This window comes from Camelus bactrianus, chromosome 3 (genome assembly GCF_048773025.1).
Source record: "Camelus bactrianus isolate YW-2024 breed Bactrian camel chromosome 3, ASM4877302v1, whole genome shotgun sequence".
NCBI lineage: Eukaryota > Metazoa > Chordata > Mammalia > Artiodactyla > Camelidae > Camelus > Camelus bactrianus.
The window spans coordinates 45,492,110-45,512,680 of record NC_133541.1 but is presented as its reverse complement, the minus strand read 5'-3'; the positions used below and the strand labels follow the sequence as shown (position 1 = coordinate 45,512,680).

Below are 20,571 nucleotides of genomic sequence, written 5' to 3'. Positions count from 1 at the left end.
CTACAGGACATGCCAGTGTACTTAGAAAGCAAAGTACAATTTGACTGCTCTTGCTTCCACCTGCTGGTATGGGAAAGTAATTTTTAGACAGGGCAGAAAATGTTCAGCAGCTCTAGAGAAAAAAAAAAAAGACTTTATGAAAAGATGGAACTTTCAAATTACTCCTGCCAAGGTAACGCAGTGTATCTCACATAAACAGCCATTCACATAAATGTACACCATGAACTCAGCTCCAAATATTTTGAGTTCAGAGCAGAACTACCCTAAACATGGAGATATTCCAGTGGCCTTTATTCTGAGAAGTCTCCAGCATCTGATAAAGTTAAAAGCATTACCCACTTTCATTGTGCCATCCATTTTTCTGTACTCAAAAACATAGCATTTAAATTTGAAGACTAAAATGATCAGTGCAACAATAATGGTCCAATCTTGGTCTTATATCATGAAAACATACTATTTTGGAAAAGTGCCACAAACAATCTCAGTTGTGTACAACTTCCTCTATAGATAAGGCTTAAAGATAGGACTAATTATATCATACAAAGGCTCCCCTAGGAATAAATGACTTACTTTCAACTCTTTTTTAAAATGTTAGTGATCCATTTTAAAAAAAGGCAATTTTATTTTAGATTTTGGAATGTAATGGAAATAAGTTGTTTCCAAATTTCATTGTAAATAAATGAAAAGGGACTATTCAAAGTCATCTTTTCCAACAAATAGGAATGAAGATTAAAAATGTTAGAAACTGCTTAAGGTCAAGTGAAGAATTATGTGACACTAGAAATATTTATAATATTTCTGCTCTAAAAAAACAACTTTTAGAAAAGGTTCATATTACTAAGGTTATAAAGAATGAAATAGAAAATCTCAGGTTCTGAAAAATAAGCAGCAGAAGAAGATAGTAGTCTAATTGATTTTCTCCTAACTTTCTGTATAGGACAAGTAGTTTTATAATTACAGTTTTTAAAACAAATTTATTATAAATGGACATGAAAAAAATGACTCTTCTTATTAAGACATTTAACTGGATTAAGTAAAGCCACCAGAGACCACAGAACATCTAAAATCAAGTGCTGTGTCACAAATGAAATCAAGGCTTCTTTAATAATTCATAAGTAAAGGGTCTACCATGGAAAACCACAACTCAAAAAAAGACATTCTGCTTTTATTTTTCTCTAGGAGGATGAATAAATTGCTTCTGGCACATTTAATTGGTGTTTGGGGCATACTTTCTAGAATTGAAATTCTTAGTAAATTACTCAGGAGAGTCTTCTCTCCTCAGTACATTATTTAACACTCAGGCTTTTTTTTTTTTGGGTCATTGACATGTGGATATTTTGTTGAGTGAATAATGATGCCTGGGGGAGGGTATAGCCCAGTAGTAGAGTGCCTGCTTAGCATGCACGAGTTCCTTGGTTCAATCCCCAATACCTCTGTCAAAATAAATAAATAAAAGTAATTACCTCCCTTCCCTAAAAAAATAAAAATTAAAAAAAAAAAATGATGACGCCTAAATCCTCATCCTAGGCCTGGCTAATATCTAGTTTGCTTTTCTTTTTAAAGACTGGTTCAACCACAAATAGGTGTTTATTATTTTTACATGTGACAATGGTGCTGTGATCATGTATTTTTGGAAAATGAATTTATCTCTTAGAACTATATATGGAAATACTTACGATTATACTTATGATTCAAGTAATATAATGTTGGGCATATGTTTCAAAATAATTAGTGGATGGAGAGGTATATGAAAAGAGTCGTGAGCTGACAATTTTGAAGCTTGCTAATGGGGAGGTTCATTATACTAATTTCTTAACTTTTATTTATGATTGAAAATTTACATAATAAAAAGTAGAAAAAATAACTGTTCATGTGCTTAGCTCCAGCTGCTATTCTAAATTCAGATATGTTGTTTAAAAAACATACAAATTCAACATTAAGACAACACTCATGCTGACAAGCATATTAAAAGGGATCATAAGTGGAGCCAACCCCAAGGGGAAACTAGAGCACAAGTGAGAATAAATGTATTTGATCAAAAAATGAAGATTTCATAAATTCACAGTTGAAAGGGTCTAAGAAACCAGCTAGTTCAAGTCCTCTAATTTAAGATGAAGCTCAGTGATGCTAAATCACAAATAATTAACTAAAGGCCTGTGCTTAAGCATTTAACTTTATTGCAGAGACAGCGAATGTTCTGCGATAAATGGATTATAAGAGAAGATTCAAAGTGATTCTGCTTTCTAGATTCTAAACCTTGAGGCTGACAACTGTAAGCACAGCTATCAAATACTTTAGCTAGTTACGAATAAGCCTCTAGCTGCTGTTTGGCCACTGCCAACCACCACCACGGCTACCATCAATAATAACAACAGTGTGAGCCATTTACACAGCAGTGTGGCTTTACATATACTAACTCATTTAACCCTCTGAACAATAACACTGCGATATAGACTCTATTACTATCTCTACTATCAGAAATGATGAAACTGAGGCACAGGGAGGTCAAATAACTTACCCAAGGTCACATAGCTAGAAGTGGTAACGCAGGCAGCCTAGCTCTGGAGTCAGTGCTATTAAGCACTATACTGTATCACCAGTCACACCAAACACTGTGGCAGTTCTGCCGTTCTCTTCAAGTTGTCCACAGCTTTTAATCTAGTACCTCATCAATGTCTGCTACTTTTCTTTATTCTCTCTTGTCCTTATTGAGAGACAGACAGAGACAAAATCACAAGGCGCAGCCTAGATGGCTCTGTGAAGATCCTTGCTGTGTCCCAGTGCTCCTGCTGGTCTGGCACAGCAACCCCCAGAAGACAACTGTCATTAACTTATGTGAGAAATGAGTAAATCCACAGACTATGGTGAGAAAAAGAAAACAATGATGCCTTGCATTTCTACAGTACATAAGCATACTTAGCAGATTTTACTTTAAGATGACAAAAATGATTTCAAATTCTTTGCCTATATATCAAAAGGCTAATCTTCCTCACCAATAAAAGATAAAAGACAGGTTTTCAAAACAATTTCTAAAAAGATGAAAGATGAATAATTACCAGCCTTAAGTCCTTTAGATTTGCAAGTCACAGTGAAAGCAGGGAAAGCATCTACTTGAATATAATGCAGAGTTGTTCATGCACTTATGAAGTGCTAATTATGTCCATGTACTGGCACTAAGTGCTTTTATGCATTATCTCATTTAATCGGCAGTCTATAGATGAAGAAACTGAGGGACAGAGAGGTTGAGTTAATCATGCCAAAGTCACACAACTAAGTTAAGTGGTAGATCCAGCATGTGAACAAGGCGATCTTAATCCAGAGTCTGAAATATTAGCTATTTACTAAGCTGCCTCTTTCAACCTAAAAATGTTCTATTATTTTGTATCAGCCAAGCTGCTGCTTACCAACAGAATAATAGCATTTCAGAACTGGAGGTCATCTAGATTGAGAGTCCCTTCTATAGCAACCCAGTAAGACCTGGTGAGATGAAGGTGGGAGGAGAGGGGGAGGCTCTGATGATGACCATGGGTTTGGGTGAAGAGGAACTTTACATACATTCAATTTTAGACACACCGAGTTTCTAAGGCCAGGAAGACATCCAAGAGGAGATGTATAGTAGGCATTTGGAATTCAGGAGAAAGTGAGCACCGGGCTACTTGCTAAAGAGAAAAGATGACTAAGGCTCCGAGGAGCTTACTGGCTAATACGGCAGAAAAACACATTAGAGTTAATGGAGCAGATACTTACTGATTTTCTGTGTACCAAAGATAACAACAATATAGTGTTGTAAATGCAACTACAGAGTTACATACAAGAAGCTATAGTTGGACAGAGAAACAATACTCAGACTGGGGAGTCAGAGCAAGTTTCCTGGAGAGGAAGCATGAATAGGAACTACCTGGGAAAGGAGGGGGTGGGGTGTGTGGAGAGGTGTAAAGAGTAAGCCTGGGATAGCAGACAGGACTAGCAAAGGGCCACTTTCAATCACTGGCCGTGTATTCCAAGAATTACGACCAATTTGGAAGTTAGAAATGGAAATTAGAGAAGAGATATGGCTGGAGAGGATGACAAACAAAATTCCATGGGCTATTTATGTCATTCTGGTGACCTTAAACTTTGTATCATAAGTCATGGGAAGCCCTGAGTGAGAGGGTGAGATCTGTGTTTTAGCCAGGCACTCAGAGGGGAAGTGCGGAAAGTCAAATTTAGGAGGCAATGGAGATCCTTTAGGAGGCTTCAACAATTCAGATCAACCACTAGAATTAAAAGTGGTAGCTGAAGTGGGAGAGGGAACCATGGATTCAAGAAATACCCAAGAAGTAAAACTGGCAGGACTTTATGAAAGATGGGATGCCGAAGTTTCTAATTTGTGTGAGATGGTGGTGGTACTACTACTGATAAACACAGCAATACTGAAACAAACAGAAAGTGCAAGAACAAGGTCAGGTTTGGAGAAACATTACTAGGTAAGTTTGGGCCATGTCGATTTTTCAGTGCCTGTGAGATATGCCAGGATGTGGAATTGTGGTGATCTGGCAACTGGATATATGAACCTGGAGGCAAGGAGAGGGCGGGCTCCAGGTGGGTGACACAGATACAGATGTCTTCAGGTGTGTACAATTCTTAGCATAAAGTGGGGCATCTAAGGACAGTATGTAGGTAAGAACACCAGGGAAGACTGGAACAGTAGGGAAAGGAAAAGAGCATACTAGGTGGGCTGAGGGAAGGTTTCAGACAGGAGGGTGTGTGGAACAGACTTCAGCATGTACGTATGTCAGCTCAAGGAAAGGAGACAGAAAAGAGACCGAATAGACACTTGAGAAAAACCAAAGCTTGAGAGGCAAGTGTCAAGAAAAGGAAGCTTGAAAGAAATCTGAGGAATGCTCATAATAGAGGAAAATTAGGAATTTATTTCTCTAGAAGTTGAGCAAATGTGTCTGTTGGTACAAATGTAAATTGGTGCAGCCACTATGGAGATCAGTATGGAGGTTCCTTAAAAAACTACAAATAAGACTACCATATGATCCAGCAATCCCACTCCTGGGCATATATCCAGAGAAAACTCTAATTTGAAAGGATACATGCACCCCAGTGTTCATGGCAGCACTATGTACAATAGCCAAGACATGGAAACAACCTAAATGTCCACTGAAAGATGACTGGATAAAGAAGTTGTGGTAGATACACACACACACACACACACACACACACACACACACACACACACACACATACATTTCAGCCACAAAAAAGAATGAAAGAATGCCATTTGCAGCAACACGGATGGGCCTAGAGATTATCACACTAAGTGAAGTAAGTCAGGCAGAGAAAGACAAATATAAGATACCACTTACATGTGAAATCCAAAATATGATATGAATGAACTTATTTACAAAACAGAAATAGACTCACATGCATAAAAAACAAACTTATGGTTACCAAAGGGGAAGGGGGTAGGGATAAGTTAGAGGAGTCTGGGATTAACATATATAAAATAGATAACCAACAAAGGCCTACTGTATAGCACAGGGAACTATCTTGCAACAATCTATTAAAAAAAAAAAGAATCTGAAAAAGAAAAGATTTGTATATACATGTGAAACTGAATCACTTTGCCATACATCTGAAACTAACTTAACATTATAAAGCAACTATACTTCAATAAAAAATTAAACTAAATTAGAAAAAAAAAAAAAGAATGTGTGGTCAACAGTGTAAATGTCACAAGGACACCAAGCAAAGTCAGGACTGAGAAGTATCCACTGCATCTGGCAACTAACACCCAAGGATTAAAGTGTCATCTGATTAGTGGCTCTTTCCTCCTTTGTTCTTTGGCAGCCACATCAAGCTGCTAATTCACACCGAACCGGAAAACAACTCAAGTTTCTAGTTTTTCCCACGTGCTGCACTTCCAGCATCCGGTTCTCAGGCAGGTGATGTGTGTAGCTTAAATATAAGACTTCATATTTGATACTCCTAAGAATCTCCTCCTTACTAGAATGGTGTTGCAGCGAGCAGAGAGCCTCTGGAACTTTAATTTTTTCCCCTTCACTTAGAGTCACCTAAAAATTTCATCAGTAGGTCACTTTTATCTTCCCCCAGTCACTGATAAAGCATTCGTGAGCTTCAGTATCCACAAATACAGTGTCCTCCACCGATAATTGCTAAACCTAAGAATTTTCCGCTTTATAATGCAAAAGCTATATGCACCTTCTAGAAGCCATACTTCAAATTGTTAATTTCATCTTTTCCTGGGCTAGTGATACCCGAGACGATCCCCTGCTATGATGCTGGGCAGCAGCAGCAAGCTACAGCTCCCAGTCAGCCAGGCGATCACGAGGGTGAACAAATGATACACTTACTATCACTCCATACCCACACAACTGTTCGGTTTTTTTACTTTCAGTACCATACTCAATAAATTACATGAGGAGTTCAACACTATTCTAAAACAGGCTTTGTGTCAGGTGACTTTGCCCCACTGTAGGCTAAGTGTTCTGAGAACACTTAAGGCAGGCTAGGTTTGGTTACAGTGTTTGGTAAAGTTAGGTGTATTAAATGCATTTTGACTTATTTTCAACTTATGATGGGTTTATTGTGGCATAAGCCCACCATAAGTTAAAGAAGATCTGTACTCAGTTCTTAATTGTACAAGTCCTTAGGACTACATTTTTCTTCTACCTTGAATGGAAGGGAGGAAACTATGTCACTATGTACTTAACTTGGTATCAAGCACCATGCTAGACGTTCTCACAACATTAGTTGCTGTAATCCCTACAAAAATTATGAGAGATGGTTAATATTATCTCTATATTAGGTTTGAAGAAACTGGGACTTAGATTACACAAGCATTTGAAACTAGATCTGCCTCTAAAGCTATTCTAAGCTATATGGTTTACACATCCTCTTTCCTTTTTTTTTTTTTTTTTTTTTTTTGGTGTAAATCTTTACATACTGAGATTTGAGGGGTTTTTTTTTTTCAGGCTTTACTGAGGTATAATTCACACATAAGATTACATAAGTTTAAGGTGTAGCATATTTTCCTTCTTGGAGTCATTTTATTAATTTCTAGCATGTTTGCCTTGGACATTGAACTAACTTACTCAGTGTGCTTATTTCTAAATTTGGGTAAATAGTCTGAAAATCCACTCCCCTGATCTTCACATGTCCAAAGCCTTCCATCCTGCAGTTACGACCTCACCTCTCCCTTTTATCCTGAAAGTCATCTCCTGCACCCCTGAGCTCCCATATCAGTTTCTCTGTCACTCTCTGTGATAATTATCACCTTCTAGCTTGTATTCTAATTATTTATGTATGTACCTTATCACCCTAAGTAGCCTGTACTGCCTTGGCCTTTTAAGAAAAGTCAGAATAAGAAATATCCTTTATAAAGTCTACTTCTGCACTTACCAAGTAAGTATTCTTGCAACTGTTATTCATTGCATTTACTCAATTTCCTCTATACAAAGCATCTACACGATAAATTTATCTCACAAACAGTACCAGGAAAAACTTTGTTCCTGATCATTTTTAACAATATGTTTTCCCTTTGCCTTTATTGCTAGAAAGTCCACAGCAAAATTCTGAACGCAGTTAAAACAACTAGACTGACCCTAATGGTTTAAAAATTTTTTTGCCTAATATACTTTTCTTCTTATTAATTGTAAGGTATATTTTTAAGTAAGCATCAAACATTAATTATGGTAAAGAGGGGAGTAAAAGTAAACTTCAACAAACAAATAATACCAACCTAGGTGCCTTGCAAACAGGGTCTGAGTTTGTTTTACATCTATCCTCGTGATATTTAGCACAGTCCCTGGCATATAGTAACTGCATTCGGTTAGTATTTGTGGCATGACTGAATGAAGATTTGCAATTTACATATATGTTTCAACCACATTCTACTACTACCATTTCTGTAACTTTACAATTTTTCAAAGTCATTAAAAACATTTTTGATGAGCTGCTATACACCTTACTGAGTAGCCGTGGGTCTTTTTCGCCATTCCGAGAATGTTTCCTTGTTTTTACTTCCCTTTAGCTATTTCAGAGCAGTTATGGGAGTATAGTTCTGATAGCACAGGGATGTGATTTCAGGATATGAATTCATCATCATGGCTTTTCTGGGGTTCTTCTTTTCTGGGGTACTTTTTCCGCTGGGTAGGGCAAGCTGCATGTCATTACCTTCTTGGTGTGACTAACAAGTATTTCTGCTTTCCTTAGGATTTTGCTCTGCTCAAAGTTATGTGTTTTCCCAGTTTCAAATAACTCCCACATCATACTAGTCCAGAGAGTCTGGTTTCCCTGCCCTGAGCTGGCCCCTGGCCCACTCATGAGAAGTTCACCTTCTATTCTTTCTCAGCTTGGTTTCTTCTGACCCAGTACTTCAGAGATTGGTACCTCCTCCAGTTTCTTCCATATCCGGGTTGACATATATGAGATAATATATATTATAATATATTAATATAATATATTAACATATATGAGATAATATATTATAATATATTAATATATTAACATATATGAGATAATATATTATAATATATTAACATATATTAATATATAGAGGATTCATTAATTAGACTGTTACTCTATAGACCTCCCAACTAGGTCTGTGGGGGTACCAAGTCATTATTTGAATGCTCCCAGTGATGACAAGGGAATATGACAAAGATCATGTCTTTTAATATATGGTTTCTCTTTTCCCTCATATACTTTGTATATACACAAAATTCCTATAAATCTGTTGGTTAAGTTAGTTTCCTACTGCATATTACTCGACTCTGTAATTTTTATTACACAACTAGGTGTAAATTAATACTTAGACACAGTAATTTCCTCTGGCAACTTTTTTTTTCACATAAAGAAATTCACAGTGAGCTATTTCATATAGGATTTGAAATATTTAGTTTCTACTGAAAGTTATACCTGTCATTGTCAATATAAAAATGCCAAATCTAGGCCTATCCTCCTTAGACATCAGGAATGAATGCTGAATTTTCAGTTATTATCACTGATAACATCTTTTTATCCAGCCACTCAAAAAATACATTTGTTAAGCAACTACTCTGGGAACAACTCCATGCTAAGTTCTGGAGGTACAGATATGAACAATAACCAGAAAACTGGCTCCTGATCTCAGAAAACTTGTGAACTAGTGAGGAAGACAAACACTATTAATAATAATGTGTGTGCTATGAAAGTCCTTGTAGTTGTCAGAGGAATCAGATTTAGTAGGAGTTTAGTGCAGTGGCAGGCATAGGCAAAATACACTATAAATATGCATTTCTGAATGGAAATCAAATGAAATATATCTAGAATATATAAACAGTACTTAAATTCAATATGAAAAAAAATAAACAACCAAATAGGAAAATGGACATAAGACACAAACAGGCATAAAATACAAATCGCAAATAAACATGAAAACATGCTCAAACTCATCAGCAACAATGGCAATGCATACAAAAACCAAGACGTACCATTTTACAGCCATTGGATTGGTAAAAGGTCTGACAACACCAGGAATTGCAAAGGACAGAGGATCAATGGCTACTGATTAATGCTACACAGGGAAAGGGAGTAAATTAGGATCGCCACTTTAGAAAAGGACTGGACATCATTTGGTAAAGTTGGGAATGTATATAAATCCTACAAACCCAGCAATTTTTCTTAGGTGTATATCCTTGAACATATATCAGGAGAGATTACAAGAATATTCACAGCAGTACTGCTTATAATAGCAAACAACTGGGAGCAACCCAAATATTCATTGACAAGAAAATGGATAATAAATTTTGGAATGGCCATACAGTGAAAGATCTTACAACCATAAGAATGAACCACAGCCATGTCAAATTAGTTTCATCATGTGAATCTAAACCATATATTGTTTTGGGAAACATACATTTGTGGTTACATTTTAAAGAAAAGCAAGAGGACAATAAATGTAAATTCAGGACACGGATTATCTCTGGGATGAAGAGGAGAGATATGGTTGGAAAGGGGATCATGAGAGCCTTCAAAGATACTAGAAATATCTTTTTGGATATATAGATACCTTTGTTCTATTCTTTTAAATATATAGATATAAAACATTTTATGTAAAATATTTTACAACAACTTTTAAGATGAATGACAGGTATTAGCCAGGCTGTGGAAAGATAGGGAAAGAGAAGAATGCTCCAAGTGAGGGATTAACATGTGTAAATTTAAGGCCAGGAGATGAGCATATGGACTCCAGCTGAAACCCTGAGTTCATGGAGTGAGAGAAGCTGGGAAAGCTAAGTCACGGTCAGAATGTATAGGGATTCATAAACCATGTGAATGAGTTTTGATTTTATCCTAAGATTAATGGCAATCAAAAGAAGAATTTTAAACTGGAGTGTGACACATCACATTTGCATTTCGTAAGGATCTCTGTTTTCATAAGGAAAGTGTACTAGGGGGAAGCAAAACTTGAGGCTGGGACTCATGGTGAAGATTTAGATTATAACCACAAATAGAGAAAAGAGAAAGAATTTGAAGACTTGGCAGTTCATGGAAAAAGCAGAGAGAGGAAAAGGCCAGGAACAGCTTTGAGGCTTCTGATTTGGGTAAACGGTAACGTTCACTGAGACAGAAAACAACAGCAAAAGAGCAGATTGTTAAGGGAAGGCTGTAAATTTAGTTTGGGATAAGGTGGCATTGAAATTGAAATTAAACAATAACATAACAGGTGCTCAATAAATATCTGTAAAATGAAAAAGTGTCTGAATATGAGCCCTCCAAAAAAAAAATCTGTTCAATTGGTAGCTGGAATCTAGTATCAGTCACCTACGTCATTTTTACATAAATAATTTGTGTTTCTCTGTTGTGCCTTGGCAGAAAAGAATTCCTGTGAAAACCATAAAGTTGTATATATGTAAAATCTTCAGTGTTAGAATGATAAGCTCTAACCATGTAGCCCTTATAGTATATATGTTACGCACTGTAGCAAGCAGGCTTCACCTCAAAGCTGTGATTATTTCAGTCACTACAATTCTGACTGCGACGTGAGGCAGAGAAAAAAAATAGGTATCAAAGATATCAGCTAAATGTGGTTGGGAAATAAGAGGGTACCTTCTGAATGCTACGCAGGAGGTGTAGATAATCTCAGAGTAGGTGAAATAGGACAAGTCTTCCAAAGTGAGCTATGGTGAATCAGAAACCCGTATTTTATAGGCTGAACTTTCTCTTATACTTACTGCAGCTTCTGTGTTGATTTTCTTTTTGTTTTGCATAATAATTAGAAAACGTCTTTCAAAAAAAAGTCAGTCTTCATGACAGAGAAAGGGTTTAATAGCGAAAAATGAAATATAACAGAAGAAATCCAGCTGATTTAAAAAACTTATAATCTTGGGGTAGGGCATGAGACCAGAGGGAGAAGTCATAAAGGAAAAAAGAATGATATGCCCTATTGCAGTAAAAATTTAAACTTTTGTAGGGCAAAAAAGCAAAAAGCAGTAACAGTCCACCTCAAAATTCAAAGACAAAAAAAATTTGCAACATCTACAAAAGGCTCTTACAAATGAATAATCTCAATTTGAAAACCTCCAAAATACAACTAGGCAACTCACAAATGTAAAAATAATAGCTAATATTTATTGAGCTTTTAGGTGCTAATGTGGACTAACTGCTAAAATGGCCTCTGTTCTCCATCCTTCTATGTATCTATGCCTTCTGTTAATTTGAATTTGCTGTCCCCCTCATCAAAAACAGGGTCTATTTCCTTATTTTTTAAATCTGGGCTGGTCTTAGGACTTGCTCTAGCTAGTAAAATGTGGCAAGTTGAGGGTGTTCCAATGCTCAACCTTGGCCTTAGGAAGGCTTTGTATAATCCCACACTCATGGAATCCTGCCACCGCCATCAGAACAAGCGAGGCGGCCTCCTGGAGGAAGGGCGATGACGTGAAAGAGAGCCAAGCGGCCAGAGCTTTGGCCACCCTAGAGCCTCAAACACGTAAGAGAGCTCAGCCAAGATCAGCAGAGCTGCCTACACAACCCACGGCTGATCGGAGGTGCAGAATGAGCCCAGTCAAGATCAGAAAAACTACGTAACAAACACGTAGATCTGAAAAATATTTATCATTGTACTCTATTGAGATTTAGTTTGTTATACAGCATTCTTGTGTCAATAGTAATTGATTTAGCCAGGCAATGCTCAAAGTGCTCTATATTTGTTATCTCTCAATCTTAAAAAGGTGATACGAGTTAATAAAAAAAATATATATACAGTGGTCTCTGCCTTTAGTTTCTGGCACAGAGCTCCTAAAACCCTTGTAATTTCCCAAGTGATAGGAGCACCAGGAACATATTTTGTTCCAATAGTTGGTCTCTGACCTTGGTTCCTGACACAGGGCTCCTGAAATCCTTATAGTTTCCTGGGTGATAAGAGTGTCTTTTGTTCTAATGATGTGACCCTGAGTGGGCTCCTGGATGGGGGCTGGTCAATGGAAAGACCAAGCCATAATTAAAAGCTGGGCATTTTCAGCCCTGCCACCCCCCACCCTCATCATGCCTACCTGGTGAAGCCTCCACAAAATCCCAACAGTATGGAGTTTGGAGAGCTTCCAGGTCAGTGAACATATCCATACCCGCAGAATGACACACCCCAGCTCCACGGGCTCCCACGCTTGGGATCCTCCCAGACCTTGCCCTACACATCTCTTCATCTGGCTGTTCATCTATATCCTTACAATATCCTTTAATAAACTGGTAAATGTAAGTGTTTCCCTGGGTCCTGTGAACTGCTCTAGCAAATTAATCAAACCCAAGGATGGGGTTGTCAGGACCCCAGATTTATAACCAATGGGTCAGAAGCACAGGTGACAACATGGGCTTGCAACCGGCATTTGAGTGGGATGGGAACAGTTTTACGGGACTGATTCCTCAAGCTGTGGGATCTGATGTTATTTCCAGATAAAAAGTGGCAGAATTAAGTTATGGGACATTCAGCCGGTGTTGCAGAGAATGTCGTGGGGAAAAACCTACAGACGCTTGGTGATGAGAAGCGTTGGAAGTGAAGGGTACTGTGTGAGCAGTAAAGGAGACTCACAGGAGAAGGGAGACTAGGGTTTCCTAGTACAGCTGAGTACAATTTTCCCCTCTCGTCTCATCCCCTACTCACCTGTCTGATATCTCTTCCATTCTAGTCACAGTGCCCTCTCCACTTTCTCAAATACATCATTTGAGGCACAGCATCACCTCAGCAAGCCCTTTCCTGTCAAATCTTTAATTCTGCTCCGACCAACACATACTAAGTACACCCTTTCCTGCTTCACTTTTGCTCCTTAGCACATTTCCCCATCTAACATACTCTGTATATTCCTTAGTTGTCTCTTCTTCAAAGGTAAGCTCCATGAACACAGGGATTTTGGGCTGCTTGGTCCATTGCTGTATCCCTAGATAGACTACCGTTTGGCAGATAATAATAAATATTCGGTGAGTGAAGAAATCAGCCAAATTTACTGATGAGGAAACACACAAAGAGAAGCTAGGTAACTCTGCCTGAAATCACAGTGCTAGTCAGTGGCAGAGCCAGCATTCAAACTTAGGCAAGCTGGCTCCAGATTATTGCAGCCTACCTGTCTAGTCCAGACGACTTTGCTACCTGTCTTTCTAACGCAGAGCTTAGCATACACATATACACCCAATAAACATCAGTTTCCTTCATTCTTCATATTTTAATCTAGGTGCTTCTCCCCATGGAAGTTCCGTGCTTTTTCTTAACCAAAGAGGCGACAAAACAACAACAGCAAAAATAAACCCTCCTTTACAACTTTCTAAAATTCATTTTTATAAATAATTTCAGTCTAGCCTCTGATACTTGAAACTTAACATCTTTTCTTCTTTAAAAAAAAAAACTTTATTAGTCTATTTTTCTTTTTCTAGCACCGTTGTTTTAAAAATTTGGGATATATAGCTACTGGATTTGGTGGGAAATTTTCAAGTTTATTTAATTACAGTCAGATACATAAACATTATTACATTTATGAATGACAGTAATTTAATTTGTATGACTGTCTAATATTTCTCATATAAGTAATTTCTCACATCAGAAAACAAACAACTTTTTTGGTTTCTAAATCACAAGTTCTTAATTTTTGTTAAGGAATTATAGTCACCAAATAAACCTTCAATAACATAAGTAAATGCAAATTATAATAAGAGGAGTTTCCACTTATTAAATTGGTAGTGATAAAAAATATTAAAATGCCTGGTGTTGGTAAAGGTGTAGGAAACTAACATTGTATATTCTGCTACTAAGAGCATAATTTGGTAGAAACATTTTGAAGGGTACGTAGTAAGTACCAAAAGCCTGAAAGATGTGTGTACCTTTTGATGTACAGATTCCATTGCTAAGAACTCATACTAAAGAAATAATTAAGGATTTAGGAAAAAACTTAACAGCAAAAACGTTTATTTAAGCACCGCTACGCATAGCATGAAGTTGGAAATAGATGACACGTCCAACAGTAGGCATTACTTGGATTGTCATCCATCCCCAGATAGACTACATTATAGGTGTTTATAGTATGGAAGGATGTTTATATTACATAAAAATTACAATAGAATGTATTATATAATCTTGTATTTATTAAAAATGTCTGTACATGGAAAAGAGTTTGGAAGCTATTAGTAATTGGTTCTTCTGGATGGGTGGATTGTATATATTTTCTTTTGCTTCTCAATATTTTCTAAGTTTTCTACAATGAACATGCATTGCTATTATAACTTTATAAATCAAACTTCCTTTTCTAGTTGAAAGAGGAAACTAGGGCTATTCTAGCTATAATTGGACAAAATACTGCTGAATCATCTCTCTCATTTCTTTGACCATGCCATCCATCCCTCACTCTATAGTACACATTAGATTTTGCTTGGCTCGTATGCTGTACAATCTGGCCTCAAGGAGGGGAAATTCTCCTGATTTTATTTCTATGGCAACAAGAGTTGAAAGAAACCTTAGATATCATTTAGTCTATTCCTTTTCATTCTACAAAATAAGGAATTTGAGAGAAATCCAAGAAATTGGATGATTTAATTAAGGTCACACGGCTACCTAAACAGCAATTGAAATCCAGTCTCCAGATTCCCCATCTGCTTATTTCCAAGTAATTGGCTTAACAGCCCCCATCAATGATCCTGGCTGCCAAGTTGGCTTTGGGGAGGGGGTACGCAGCAGCTCCACCAACAGGAAAACCCAAGAGAAATCATAAGCCAGTTGAACAAAAACCTAGTTACTCTCATAACACTAAAATGAATTCCCAAGTGTCAGAGGAACAGGAAAAATATATCAAGAGTACACAGAGGTTCTTCCATGTTGTCAAGTATTGACTCCTTTAGGAAGATACAGATGTTGAAACAAAGAGATTCTGTGATTAAGTCACTCACGAACCACACGTTGATGACTGCTACTACTACTGTAGGAGTTGATTAATGGCAATATATATCCTTAAGTAACAAAATAGTTCATATATTAATGGTAGATTGTTAGCTTCTAAAAAAGTAATAATTATATGGCTTTTAACATTTATTTTCTTCCATGCATAAACAAAGAATATGAATAACACATATCAATGGTTCTCAAAATGTGGTCTGCCATCCTGGGTGGGTGTATGGGGAATAGTTGTTGAGACTATTTCAATAAGTACGTGAGGTTGAAAGTATTTTGTAATAATACTAAGACATTATTCACCTTTTCACTTGGTTGATGCCTGCACTGATGGTGAAGCAATGGCAGATGAAATGGTTGGCACTTTAGAACAAATCAAGGCAATGGCACCAAACTGTTCTAGCAGTCACTATGTTCTTCACTGCCACTCCCTCAGGCTAAAAATAATGTCAACTTCACTTTAAAATGTCCTTGGTGTGATAGTAAAAATTATTAATTTTATTAAATCTCAACCATTAAATACATATGTGTGGCAAAGTAGCCATAAAGCACGCCTGCTGCATACCTAGGTACAATGGTTGTCCAGGGGCTCTGGCTGTCTGAATAAAAAGCACTTGTGCAACTGACTGAACTTTGAGCTGAAATAGCTGCTTTTTTCACAGAACACCATTGGTACTTGAAAAAAACGACTGGCAGACAAACTACAGTTACTCAGACTTAAGTATTTGACAGAGATTCTCTCAAGAAAGTATGCCTGTCACTTCAAGGAAGACTACTGAAAGTATTTGTTATCAATGAAAAAATGCCAGCTTTCAAATGAAAATTAGAATTTTGAAAAATTGTATCTGCCACCATGAGCTTGCCAGCTTCCTAATATTTGATGACTTTTGCAATGGGATGATGATATTAAGGAGTATGATTGCTTGATATTATATAATGAAATGTGTCAACATTAAGGAAGATCTGTGTAACACAGTGAAGATTATTTTCCAAATGATCAGTGTTTGATACTACAAAATCACTCAAACTATAAGACAGATCTATGGATTTTAATGTCACAGTAGGAAAAGTACATTGATAGTTTCATATTTCATGTTGCAATCATCCTTTAAAAAACTACCACTTGTCACACTTTGATGTGATATCAAAGAATACCCATGATTATCTTAAAAAATCTATTAAAATACACCTCTTTTTCCAACTATATATGACAGGTGGGATTTTCTTCATTTTCTTAATCCAAAACTAATCAATGCAACAGAGTAAATGCAGAAGCAGATGTAAGAATCCAGCTATCTTCCATTAAGTCACAGATTTGTTTTACAAAAGTGCAAAACAATGCTACTCCAAGGGTGATTCTTATTTAAGAAAACAAAACAAAACCCAGAAAACAAGTGTTGATGAAGATGTAGAAAAACCAGGACTCTTGTGCTTTGTCAATGGAGTGTAAAATGGTACAGCTGCTGTGGAAAACAGTATGGTGGTTCCTCAAAAATTAAACAAAGAATTACCATATGATCCAGTAATCCCTTTTCTATGTATATACCACAGAGAATTGAAAGCAGAGACTTAAACAGATATGTGCACATCAATGATCATAGCAGTATTATTCAAAACAGCCAAAAGATGGAAACAATCCAATGTCCATGGATGGATGAGTGGACAAATGAAATGTGGTATGTCCATACAATGAAATACTATTGAATCTTAAAAAGGAAGGAAATTCTGACACATGCTACAACATGGATGAACCTTAAAGACATTATGCTAAGTGAAATAAAACAGTCACAGAAGAACAGATACTGTAATACTCCACTAGCATGAAGTACTTAAAATAGTCAAATTCATAGAGACAGAAAGGATAGTGGTTACCAAGGATTGAGAGAGCGGGTAATGAGGAGTTACTGTTTAATGAGTTTGGGATGATAAAAAAAGTTCCAGAGACAGATAGTGGTAATGATTACATAACAATGTGAATGCACTTCGTGCCACTGAACTGTGCACTTAAAAAAGATTAAAATGGTAAATTTTGTGTATATTTTACAATTAAAAAAAACTGAAAAAAAAATCTAAGGAAAAAAAAAAAACCCATGTCACTCTTCTCAGACATTTTTGGAAACATTTTGGGAAATAGTTATTTCCATTAAAAATGTTATTTATGCATGTAATGAGTTTATTATTGTTTTTAAAATAAACTAATAAATACTTAAAAAATCTCCCTGGTTTCATTTCTAATATGGTAAATATGGAAAGATATAACTCATGTAAACAGAAGCTCTTAAGTCTTCAGTAAGTTTTGAGTGGTAAAGAGGTCCTGAGACTAAAAAGTTTGAGAACTACTGTCTTATTTGAAATGTATTCTCTTTTTATACCTGCGTTATATGAAGACATGTATTTCTTCATTTGTTGGTTTAGCTTCATTTGACAGCTATATCACTTGTAGCCTGAAGACTAAAAGGACATCCTGGAACATGGTCAAAATCATCACATTAACTCTTTATGATTTCTATTGTTCCTGCATGCACCAAAACTACAAGGACTGAACAGCACAAAACTCCACAGATGACTGGAAGCATACAACAGGAAACTGTTAAAAAGCTTACATGCTGATTGATATGTTCTAAAGTAGTTTTATAAGGATCTAGCAAGAAACACACATTTTCCTTTTTCTGTTGGATCTTCATTCGGATTTTCAGTTCAAGGCTAAATTTGGGAATGGGGGTGGTAGTGGCATTGTTTCTGAAAACCACTCCATCCAGCACATCCGTGCAAAGAATTTAATTCTCTCACCATCTTGCTACTGGTCTACTGCAGAGGGGTGTGGTTAGGGAGCTAGGAAGCAATCCAAATCAGCAGCTGAGGCTGCCCCAAACCCTGTGCAAGCAATTATTTCCTCCATTTTGGGCCAAGTCAATTTTCCCCGGCAAGAGGCAGACTGTTTCATGGGGAAGAAGTAAATAAAAAGGACACTAGAAAGCATGGGCAGAAATAAGTAGCAAAACCATAGCGGCTTTATCGTGTGTGGATGTTAAACGATTTGTAAGCCAATGGTATGCATGAGGGGCAAATGAAAATTGTTATTCAAGTCTATAGCTGCTGGCACTTTTAATGACAGATCTGCAGTTCCGGTTGCGGGAGAAAGTCAAATGATTTTCTTATCCCGACCATCTTTCTGCATCCGTTTGGGGCCGGCCTGTGACCAGTCTCGCTGCTTGCGGCTGAGGCAAGTCCCAAACAAAGAGGAATGGATGCCCTCCCAAGGGAGCGGAGGAGGGAAAGGTGGCCCCAAGTTCCCGCGCCAGGCGTCCCTTGGGGTAGACTACGCGGGCCACGGGGAGGGAGGGTTCCAGGAGCGTTGTAGGGTTGCTGCGGAGAAAGGCTGGGCCGGGGCGCCCGGCACTGACCGGGCAGAAGACCCCGCCCTGCCCACGGTCAAGATTAGCCCGCGCAGGGGAGGTACCTGTGGAGGCCTCGCACAGCCGAAAGGCACTGGGCGATCATGGGAGCGCCGAGAGGCGACGGCGGCGGCGAGCGCGTTGTCCTCGGGTTTGGTGAGGGGGAAGCGGGGCGCCGGGAAGCCGCGTGGCGGCCTAGCGGAGGCGACAGCAGCTGCGGCGGCCGGCTCTGCCCGCGCCCTCCCACGTGCGGCAGCCCCACGCCCGCGCCCACTTCAGCCCCGCCCCGGCCCCGCCCCCGCCGGAGCCTCGGCCCCGCCCCGCCCGGCGCCCCGCCCCGCGCGGCTTGTACCGCCCCTGGGGGCGGTTCTGGCGAGACCCAGCAGCCGGGAGCAAAGCGCACAGCCGGGTGGGCTGAGGGGCGACGGCGGCCTGGGAGCCGGGGAAGTTTGGGCCACCGCTGGCAGTGCTGCGAAACGGAGGCAGGCTCAAGCCCGTGGACCAGGGGGCAGGAGGACCGGCTTACGGACGCCCTCGGGACCGCTGCCACCATCTCGCGTCCTCTTGCCTGGTAAGGGGCTTCCGTCTGGGAAGGGTGCATCTCCCGCCGCCCCAGACTGGGCCTGCACCACGCACCTGCAGCAAACCCCTTCAGGGCCTAGGAGAGGCCCGGGTACTGAAGGGAGGGAGAAGGAGGTCGATGTGCTCTAGGGAGAGGAAAAGAGAAAAGCCCGGAGGAGGTTGGACTTCTCCATTTCCCCTTCGCACTCCCTTTCCCCCTACCTTTCCATTCTTTTTTCACCCTTCTGCCCTGGGTCCTTATTTAGTACTTGCAACCCCGTAGCCTATAGGCTGGACTCGCCTTTAAAATAAGCACACCAATAATAAACATCCTAGCGGTGGGTACCACACCCTGGCTTTGAATTAGGGAACCTGGGGCACAGATGGATGATGCGATTTAGTGGAAATAAGCCATTAATGCCGTCTGGCCCTGCGCCACTGTTTGGATGCGATAGTATTCCATGTGAATGAACATGACCCGGAGCTTCCAGGTTGTCCACGAGAGCACAGCTACTGCAGAGAGCACTGGTCTGTTTGTAGTATCATCCACTTAGGCAGTGATTCTCTGACATTGTCTGTTGATTAAATAGAAATGCCATTTTTATTAAAAATGACATTCAATGGTTGAACAACCTTTCATTAATATATTTCCTCTTCACATAATTTTCTCCTCCTTCAAAAGTAGGTGGAATGCAAATTATGCATACATTTAAAAAAAAATCTCATGAAATAGAAGAAGATGCTCAGTGTGGATCAGCTTCTGAGTCAGCAGTATGAAATCTCCCTCAACTTAGTACTAAGGCCTTTGGGGGATTTCTACACTGTATCTATACCCCTGGCCTTATCTGGATCTGTACCATATATATAACGTTAAGACACAGCAAGCTATTCGATGAGAGTCTCAGCTTATGTTGTACATGTTTTGAGAAAAAGTTTGCTTTTGCAAGTTTAACGTAACCTAATATTACTGGGTATAAATGAAAATATGTCATACATTTCCATATGGATACTTCTCTAGAACTCTTTAAAAAGAGGAAGGAGTGAAGGTAATACAGGTTTTTGTTCTTGCTTTTTTTTTTTTTTTTTTTTGGTTGGAGAAGGTAAATTAGGTTTACTTATTTATTTATTCTTGGAGGAAATACTGGGAATTGAACCCAGGACCTCCTGAATGCTAAGCATGCTCTCTACCATGTGAGCTAT

General features: G+C 38.6%; 2 protein-coding genes across 11 annotated transcripts in view; one reads left to right on the top strand and one right to left on the bottom strand.

Moving 5' to 3' along the window:
- Positions 1–19,363, bottom strand: part of NLN (neurolysin) — a 90,653-nt gene extending 71,290 nt beyond the window's left edge. For 2 of the 4 annotated variants that reach the window (XM_074358983.1, XM_074358984.1), the window contains exon 1: positions 18,876–19,363. In XM_074358983.1, the coding sequence (XP_074215084.1) occupies positions 18,876–19,363 (488 nt within the window). Of the gene's footprint in view, positions 1–17,787; positions 17,813–18,580; positions 18,609–18,875 lie in introns of those variants that run through there. The other 2 variants (XM_045512407.2, XM_074358989.1) reach the window with 2 other exon arrangements.
- Positions 19,248–20,571, top strand: part of SGTB (small glutamine rich tetratricopeptide repeat co-chaperone beta) — a 40,150-nt gene continuing 38,826 nt past the window's right edge. For 5 of the 7 annotated variants that reach the window (XR_012504579.1, XR_012504577.1, XM_074359019.1 and 2 more), the window contains exon 1: positions 19,253–19,381. The gene's annotated coding sequence lies outside the window, so the exon portion shown is untranslated. Of the gene's footprint in view, positions 19,382–20,571 lie in introns of all 7 variants that reach the window. The other 2 variants (XM_010949366.3, XM_045512413.2) reach the window with 2 other exon arrangements.